This window comes from Epinephelus fuscoguttatus, linkage group LG9 (assembly GCF_011397635.1).
Source record: "Epinephelus fuscoguttatus linkage group LG9, E.fuscoguttatus.final_Chr_v1".
In the NCBI taxonomy this organism is placed as follows: domain Eukaryota; kingdom Metazoa; phylum Chordata; class Actinopteri; order Perciformes; family Serranidae; genus Epinephelus; species Epinephelus fuscoguttatus.
Genome location: NC_064760.1, coordinates 27,107,627 through 27,116,955, shown reverse-complemented (window position 1 = coordinate 27,116,955; position 9,329 = coordinate 27,107,627). Strand labels below are relative to the sequence as shown.

Genomic DNA, 9,329 nt, shown 5'->3' with positions numbered 1-9,329 from the left:
ACAAAGATCAGATTTTATTCATCCAAGTGTGTGTGTGTGCGTCATATTATGTCAGATGCAGCGTCGAGATCAAACAACCCAAAAGGTAAATTCAGAAGAATCAGAAGAAAAGAATCCCAAACTACGAAGTCTGGCGCTTTTTTTATGGAAATGGAGTGTGCACAAGCCGAATCCACTTGTAAAAAGGGCTGAGTTATCATTGGCATACTTCATTATACAGTAGCAGCTCTGCTTATATAAGGTCCCACTGCCTCCAGTTAGATCACTGCTGCTCTCTAGCGTTGAGAATAAAAAGCTGCAGAAAGGTCAAACAGGACAAAGTCAGAAAAACAGACATTGAAACATCCGAGATGAGGCTTGATCGTATTACAGATACAAGAACACGCTGCATTTAAGTTATTTTTGTTTTATTGAGAATAAAACACAGCAGTCACAATTAAAAAGAGCTCCTCCAGACCTGAGCAACCCGATCACTGCTGCACACATATAACAAACATGTAAATATATCAGACGAATATACAAAAACAGAACATTTTTTTAAAACGGTTTTAAAGGGACAGTTCACCCCAAAATCAAAATAACATTTTTACTGTTACCTGTAGTGCTATTTATCAAATTGATTGCTGTGGTGTGAGTTACAGCCATAGAGATGTCTGCCTTCTCTCTAATATGATGGAGCTAGATGGCACTCGGCTCATGGTGCTCAAAGCGCCAAAGAAAAATCTGTCGGAAAAATTCACCATGAATGTTTCTTTCTAGGAGTCATGACCCAGTTACTGAAGATAATCCACAGACCTTGTTGTGAACAGTTTCATACAGGAACTATTTTCTTTCTACCAAACTACACCTGCAAACCGTATCACTGCGCAGAAGGACGTGTGCATCTCCTCACGGACAAGAGTCTCATGCTCGTGACAAAATGTAAGATGTAATGTTAGCTAGCTCAGTGGTACTAGATGAGCTAGCAGTAGATACTTCCTCCTGCGGTGATATGGTCGGCGGATGTTATTCAGTAGAAACAAAATAGTTCCCACATGAAACCGCTCACAAACAGGTCTGTGGATTATCTTGAGTAACTGGATCATGATTTCTGGAAAGAAACACTGCTGTTGAGTTTTTCAAGTGTACTTTTTCGGCGCTTTGAGCACCACAAGCTGAGTGCCATCTAGTTATATTATATTTGAGAGAAGGCAGACATCTCCAATACTCAGCAACTCACACTAAAACAATCTAGCCTGATAAATAACACTACAAGGGAAAAATACGTATTTTTTGATTTTGTTGTGAACTGTCCCTTTAATAGAGCGTGTGTTACAGCACGGATCTGGAACCTGAACCATCTTGCACAAAATAAATTTGCACCATGTGGTAAAAAAAAAAAAAAAAAAAAAAATCACGATAAAAAAAGAAACACTTAGAGGCTTCTATTTTGAGCGCAGTGAAGACATCTGGTGTGTTAACCTTCATCTGTCTTAGCCAGTGCTGAAATACCAAATTAAAATGTGGTGGTTTAAGATGATATATTGAAGTCTCTACTGACACAAACACAAATAGAAAGGAATACAAGACCCATTGTGTTTTTCATGAAGGTGTGCCTGTTGCACTGACTTGACTTGAAATTCTTGTTCTCTCTGTGCTGCTTTAGTATCACTATTGTTGGTGCTCTCTCTATCAACGGCTGGATGCACCGACTTCAGACTTCTCAAACTGTGTCCTGGGAAATGAAGAAAAAAAATTATTTAAAGAGACACTTCAACCTAAAATTAGAAAACACATTTTTGCTCTTACCTATAGTGCTATTTATCAGTTTGATTGTTTTGGCGTGAGCTGCAGAGTGTTGGGGATATCAGCTGTAGAGATGTCTGCCTTCTCTTAAATATAATGGAACTAGATGGCACTCAGCTTGTGGTGCTTAAAGAGCCAAACAAATACATTTGAAAAGCTCAACAGCAATGTCTCTTTCCAGAAAATGTTAACTGTTTACTCAAGATAATCCACAGACCGAGTTGTGAGCAGTTTCATGTAGGAACTATTTTCTTTTTACCGAACTATACCTGCTAAGCATATCACTGTGAAGAAGGAACCATGTATCTGCTGCTACCACTAAGCTAGCTATTGTTACAACTCAGCCCAGAGGAGGAGGCCTTCTTTCTTCTTTGCCTTCCTTCTGCGCTGTGACCCGCTTGCCATCTTTTATTAAAGAGAAGACAAACATCTCTACGGCCGATATCTCCAACACTCAGCAACTCACACCAAAACAATCTAGATTGATATATAGCACTACAGGTAGGAGGAAAAATATGTATTTTTGATTTTTAGGTGAACTGTCCCTTTAAAGATGAGTAGATGAAGTGATTTGAGACTTAGAGGGATGAAGCCATAAAGTAAAGAACAACATTTCACCACAAAATAACGTGGAATTCATTAAACAATATTCACTGATGATATTATCACAGATGCTGTTCAAGATCAATTCTGAAGTGTGATGCTTGAAACAAAAGCAACCAGCAGATGGCAGACCCACATCCTTAACACATACTGATTGAAAGGTTGCAGTGAGCAACTGTAACTTCAGACCATAATTCATAGACTGAAAGAGCCTGGTGCATCTAAGATTTCACATCACAGTATCGATGCATAGAAAGAAAGCTGACTGCTCACAAGATAGCCAGACAGAAATCAGTCTGCAAATGTTTTAAAGAGGGAAACATTTTCAGTCTTAAATTAAATTTACTGCAGGTAAAAATACAAGTGCTTTAGAAGCTTTAGAAATGAGAGATCACTGATGACAGAGAAACTGTCTCTCATCTGAGAGAATCACACTGCAGGCTGAGACATCAGTTCAACAATAAAATGCGTAACTGTGGATGCACATCCATACAGTAACTGTCCATAAAAGTCACATACTCCACCCTGGCTTCATATCAGCCTACCAGGTGGGCATCATATCAGGGAACCACATACGACCGAGGTGCTTGGACACCTCACTGTGGATCTGCTCCATGTTGTAGCTGCTGTCTGGGATCAACACCTCCTCCATGATTGACAGCTGAGTCAGCCTGCCCCCGCACATCTTCACAAACTCCACAAAGCCACTGCAGGTCACTTCACACTCGCCTAGCCCGATGGCAGTCAAGTTTTTGCAGCGTTCAGCAATGCGGATCAGCTCCTCATCCAAGGGCTGAAGGCCGTTGGCGCACACCACCAGCTCCACCAGTCGAGGGCAGTTCAGCCCAATGCGTCCCAGCATCTCTTTGCTAACTGCCCGGCCAAAGTACAGGTGGGTGACGGGAGTCTCCTCGCGGAAGAAGGGCTCAAACTCCTCCTCATACAGGAAGAAGTACATCACGATGTTGACCTTGGGTGAGTGTCGGACCAAAGCCTCCCAGCTGCTCCTTTTGATGGTGTGAAAGTGCGTCTGCCCGGGGTTTTCGCTCACCACGTCAATGCGCAGGTGCTCCAAGTGGACGTGCTTTTCAGAGGAGAGGGCGAGCAGGAGCTCATCACTCAGGAGATGGTAGTTTAACGCCAGCTCCCTGAGTCCATGGCACTGGTCTGCAACACACAAGATACCTGAGGACAGAGAGAGAAGTCAGGACATATGATTACAGACTAAAATATATTAATGATCTCTATCTGTTAGTCGCAAACATCCTGGTGGTGTAAGAATATAATACACTAACTGTACTCGTACTTAAAGCCTACTAGGCACAGGCCCAGAGTCCCTAAGTGTCAGGGCCCCTGTTGGCCCTTTGGCCACAAAGATACACAGAATGATCGGTAAGAGACGCAAAACAGCTGTAAAGAGACACAAAGAGACTCACAAAGACTAAGAAAAGGGGGCAAAACAACCACAAAAAGACACAATATGACGATACAAATCAACTACAGAGACTCAAAATCACTACAAAAAGGGCAAGAAAACAGACACAAAAAAAGAGGAGAGGTGGTGGGTCTGTGCCCGGGGGCCCATTGTCTCATAATCCGCCTATGCCAGTCAACGAAATTTGTTGCACATCATTTCCCCTTTCTCTCTCTTCCCATTTCTGGCCCACTCTCTACTGTGCTGACTAATAAAAAGAAAACGAGATAATTCCCTTTTAAAAAAACACTATAGTGACCTGCTGGGGAGACATGAGGACAGCTGCTCATCTTCAGCAACTTCAGGGTGTCACTGTTGTTGGCAACCAGCACCTTCAGGGATGGGTCGTCCACTGGCGTATCATCAATCTTGATGGAGGAGAGGGACTTGGAGTTGACAAACACGACTGTCAGTGCCGACACAAAGTGGGCCTGAGGACGAATAAACAATGCTGATTAAACCAGAACATCTTATACTAAGTAAATATGCAGAAGCTTTGCAAAAAAAAATGCATAATTCAGGGATATTTTTGCCAAAATAAAATCACTGCACAATAACTGATTATAAAAGAAGAGGGAGATAACAACAGTCTTGAGTTTGACATGCAAATGGTCGACATTGACTAATCCAGCTCTTTGTGTAGAACAAACAGGGCAGCAGTGAACGTGTTGAGATGTGCATATGAAGCAGAGGCAATCTCTTACCTGAGACACATCCATGAAGCTGGGCCGCGCTGTGGAAATCAGCCCCAGGGTCTTAATGGTACAGTTCACCAGCTGAGAGAGAATGTCACATGCCGCCTCTGCAGATTCTGTGCAGCTGTCCACCTGATTTACCAGCAGATATTCACCATTTAGGTACAGTTATAAAAACACACAAAAGGAAATGGAAAGACATAGATGTACTGTAAGAATAATCTCAGCCTATGTGTTAATTCAAAGGCAGCTGAGGTGTCACGATCCGTTCTGCAGCAGATGGTTTTCATTAACGAGGCCACATATTGTTTCCAAGGCAGCTGTGTTGTGAAAATGGAGGAGGAGGTGAAAGGAGAGGAGAAATGGGTGACAGCAGGGAAGGCTCTTACCTTGAAGCTGACGTACTGCAGGTGCTGGGCGTGCTTTTTGATAATCTGCTGAATGAGGTCAGGGTGAGTAGAGCGTAGGTAGGATGTCGCCGACTGATTGAGCTCAAACTCAAACCTCCTCCACAGATCAGGGGTGTGAAAGACGTCATTCCAGCCGCGGCACACAGACGAGGCCCTGGCCCGGTCTACCAGTGACAGATGCTGGAAGATTTGCAGGACGACGTGGTGGGGCAGGTTACCCCAGTCCTCTGCTGAGGTCAGGGTGAAGCTGGACATCCCCCGCTTCTGTCTCTTAGCCCTCTCCTCATGGGAGAGGAAGTGTTGGCACTTTGATTTGAGACCTGTCCTTCCTCTTTTCATTCTGAAGCAAATCAGCACACAGTGGCATTGTGAGATTAGAAATTCTTCAACAATAAATGCAAACAGTAAATACCTCTATGCATCAGCATAACTATGCTTTTCTTTGATGGTTTTAAATAGAGTAGTACAACCTGAGAGTATCAGTGGTTACCACAATCTCAGCTTGTGGCTGGAACCTGGCAAAATGCTGGATGACTGTTAAATTCACCTGAAGTAAAATTCTTTTTTCTCTCCCTGCCCACATAGAATAGTGTAGTTATTCAATAACAAGACATCAAGAGGTATTTCGGCTTTCAATATTATCACTGCCTGTCATTTCTTAAACAGCATGGTTATAAGGATAAATATCTCCACCTTTTTGGAATCCTTGCTTTTGACCCCATGTCCGAGGTGCAGTAAAACTTGATGAGTATCTTTACTGAAAGTTTGTTTTTAATATTCTGCCTTTTAAATTGTTTTCAACCCATTGTCTGGTAATGACTCTAACAAATCAGTGGTATTTAAAAAAATAATTGTTTATTAAACTAACTGCTCACTCTATCATACAGTTTACACTTTATTAATCTACCACTGGTTTTAATGAAAATGCAAAGTGCACTGAAAGCTGCTCACATCCATGTTCTTTTATCCCTACTAAGTTCAAAAATATCACTCATATTAAGCAAGCTTGCATGCCAGGGGCAAAAATATAGACAGTGGGGCCCATGGAGAGAGAGTGAGAGTGGCCCTTTGCATATAAATCAGATTGCCACCTTGGAAATATATCTGTGTTTAAAGAGGAATGATAAAAGAAGTATGTTACAGAATTAAAAATGGTGCCATTTGCTAAATGTCCTCAAAAAGATTAACCCATCTGTGCCATGTTTTTTTTCTTTTTCCTTTTTTAAAATAGTCAGTATCTATCTAAAGCAAAATTCCATGCTTTTTCTATATGAGCAATAAAATCTATCAATATACTATAAAACTATTCAATAAAATGATTAATTTCTTACTGTCGTTGATTTTTTTTTGTCAGATATGCAGTGATGATTGTTGGGTATAATATATACTGATGCTGTCAAACGTCAAGTCTCTATTTGTGTTGAGGCAATACATGCAGGATAGCATGCACTGGGGCCCGTCATAACTTTCTTACGCCACTGTTGCCTGCATGAACATGAAAACTGCCACTGCTGAGAACCCCTGTCAAATACTGTATACTGATGGATGTGGAATAATGACACTCTCATGTCAAAATAAATGAATAAATAAATAAAAAATAAAAAGTGATGCTGAGTCCTTTTTTACTGACATTTCCCCCCAGTAGTGAAAGCAACGTTTCACTCAGTATAAACTGATGTAATCTATATACTGCATGCATCAAGCACCATATGAAATGTCACCCATTCATTAAGTTTTAACGGTGGACTCATTTTTCCACAGCATTGCAAGCCTTACTGAAATGTGACCACACTGTTTTTCCAAATTAAAAGAATCATCACTGACTCCTGCTTAATTATAGAAGTCTTTTAAATAGAGTTTAATATGTGTATCCTCACTTCTCTGAGGCTTCAGCTACAAGTTTCAACAGTAAATACTGGGCTTGTAAACTCTGCTCACAGACATGTCGGCCCAGCCTATTTAAATAACAATAAACAACAACATATTTTGAAGCTTGATACCCTGGTGACTCTGTGGACACCTATTTAAGAGCAAGATATGTGCAACCCATATTAAAATCCTTCTTATTAATCTATACCAGCTGAACTGAGCTGAACTCAAGTGAACAGATAAACCACTTGTGGCGCCAGATAGACACGTTCACAGATATCCGAGCATATAATAACACACACAGAAACAAACACCGTGTGTTACTTACATGAACAGCTCAAAAGCCACACTTTCCTCTGGGTGTTGTGCTCTGCCGGTGGTGGAGGAGACAGCGTTCACTCGGAGCCATGGCTGGAGATGACTGCAGAAATGCTGGCTGTCGCTGATATAGGACAGCAGGAGCAGCTCCCATAATAAGCTCTCCTCTTGGCTTTAGACAGCTTGACGGGCGCTGCCGAGCAGCCGGTACACGTGAGCGGAGGAAAACATGGATCTGCTCTGCTGCATCTCCAACCAGCAGCATGCACATGCAGAGGAAGAGTCTGCATCAATAAAACATCAACACATAACATGCTCCCGTCTCTGTTTACTGTAGTAAAGAGAGTTTACCTTTGATATGACTTATTTGTTTACAACAATGTGTGTGTACGCGCGTGCTCGTGACTGCGTACGTGTGCGTCGTGACCCGTGGGCTGAGAGCACAAGATACTATGTGCACGGGTACTGGGAAAGTAGGTCAGTGTGTCAAAGTGTGTGTGAGAGAGAGTGAAAAAGGGTCATTAATAAACACAAGTGGACACTATATCGGTGTTTTAGTCTCCCCAGGAGCACAGCTGCAGGTTAAACACCATCATGTTTAATTAATGTATTACACGCTTTTGCATTTACCGCAAGGTTACACAGTGTAGAATCTTATTATCAAGAAAATATTAAACTAACATCACTGACAAAGCCGTTCATTTATAGTACTACTTGCACTTTGACATTCAGGATTATTATGCTTCCTCATGTCTGCATTTCCTTTTCCTGCTGCTAATAAAAGCCAACACTATTAAAGATTATTGTTTGTGCACCTTGATGCCTGTCTATTGTTTATGCTGCTGGATGTCTTTGTCAAGTGGATGGCTGGGGGAGTGAGTCAGCTACTGCTTGGCTGCCATCAGTATACTTTATACTTTAAGATATATGTGTATGCATTTATGACCATTCTTTTATATTCATAAGCACAATATAATCGTAGTATTTCTGTTGTTCTCGCCACCATGGGCAGATCTGAGCTTTGATTTTGGCAGCAGGTGAAGACTACTTTATGATTACTTTTAATGACTTGGCAGCCCTGATGTTGTCTTTGTGTGTTTTCCATTTGGCATACTTGTCTATTCGGCCATTTAGTCCACCTTTACCCATTTCTGTTTCCTGTATAGCTTTCTATTTATCATGCTGTGATTGCTACAAAATTAATCAGTTATACTGGTGGATACAAACTGTGTTGTAACACTGTTGAGCCATATCATATGATTAAGGGTGTATGAGTATTAGTTGTTAATATTTAGTTGTTGTTTTGCCACTAATAAGTGAGCTAGTATTGGTTTTATTGTAAATGTTTGCTTTATTTAGATTTGAATTTGACAGTGTTTTCATTTTGTTAAGTTTATTTTTATCATTATCTTTGTCCAGCATATATAGTTTTTGTTTAATTACTATTTTGCTTGTTTTTGTTCTGCGTGTAAATTGCTTGACACTGGGCACCAGCAATTATACAGATAGGCAGGTATGGGACCAGCATGCACCTGGATGGGTGCCAGTGGGAGCCATGATTTATTTGTTTGTCTGATTGCTTGCTTGTTTCAGAGAAGGAAATCATTAGAAATGCAGGAACAAATGAACAAATGTAAATCACATGCACATGGTGCATTGGTGGCTCTTTGTTTCTATGTTTGATCTAAGTTTGATTTTGATTTTCTTGACAAATGGCCACCACAAAAAGTGGAATAATCAGTGATGTATGGTGACAGAAAAGCTATTGGTCTTTTGGCAAGGCATAATGCAAAAGGCAGTATGTTTGAAATCTGCTTTACTCCAGAAAGTGTAAGTCATCCCTGTGTCTGCATCTTTAGACCTTCAAATGCAAGCAGCTGTGACTCAAACAGCAATAGGCTTATAACTGACTCAGTGTTTTATTTCTCTCAATAGGCTACAGTGGGCTAAATTAAGAGGATGTGTTTATAGTTTATTTGGATCCCCATCAGTCGTTGCCTAGGAAACACCTCCTCCTCCTGGGGTCCATTTCCTGGGAATCTCAATTAAGAGCCGACTCATACACCATTAAAATGTCAAACACGCAGAATTTATGAAATCATATCTCAGATGTTTGTTGACAGGGGAAACAGGGCATCCCCCGCATGTGAAGCAGGGCCCCTCTGGCCAGTCAAC

At 41.2% G+C, this 9,329-nt stretch overlaps 1 protein-coding gene across 1 annotated transcript; it reads right to left on the bottom strand.

Moving 5' to 3' along the window:
* Nucleotides 1–73: 73 nt before the first annotated feature.
* On the bottom strand, nt 74–7,314 carry fbxl3l (F-box and leucine-rich repeat protein 3, like). Its single transcript, XM_049586670.1, has 5 exons — nt 7,165–7,314; nt 4,947–5,307; nt 4,567–4,689; nt 4,122–4,293; nt 74–3,573 (listed from the first exon to the last, which is right to left on the bottom strand). The coding sequence occupies exons 2-5, from the start codon at nt 5,304–5,306 to the stop codon at nt 2,930–2,932; spliced, it is 1,299 nt and encodes a 432-aa protein (XP_049442627.1). The 5' UTR covers nt 5,307; nt 7,165–7,314; the 3' UTR covers nt 74–2,929.
* Between the last annotated feature and the right edge of the window lie 2,015 nt (nt 7,315–9,329).

Bases quoted from the DNA above. Each gene is read 5' to 3' on its own strand.
- fbxl3l (XM_049586670.1), bottom strand. From the start codon at position 5,306: ATGAAAAGAGGAAGGACAGGTCTCAAATCAAAGTGCCAACACTTCCTC. The intron at 4,294-4,566 runs GTAAGAGATTGC...ATTCGTCCTCAG, and splicing joins GCTTCATGGATGTGTCTCAG to GCCCACTTTGTGTCGGCACT. The intron at 3,574-4,121 runs GTCACTATAGTG...CTCTGTCCTCAG, and splicing joins TCCTCATGTCTCCCCAGCAG to GTATCTTGTGTGTTGCAGAC.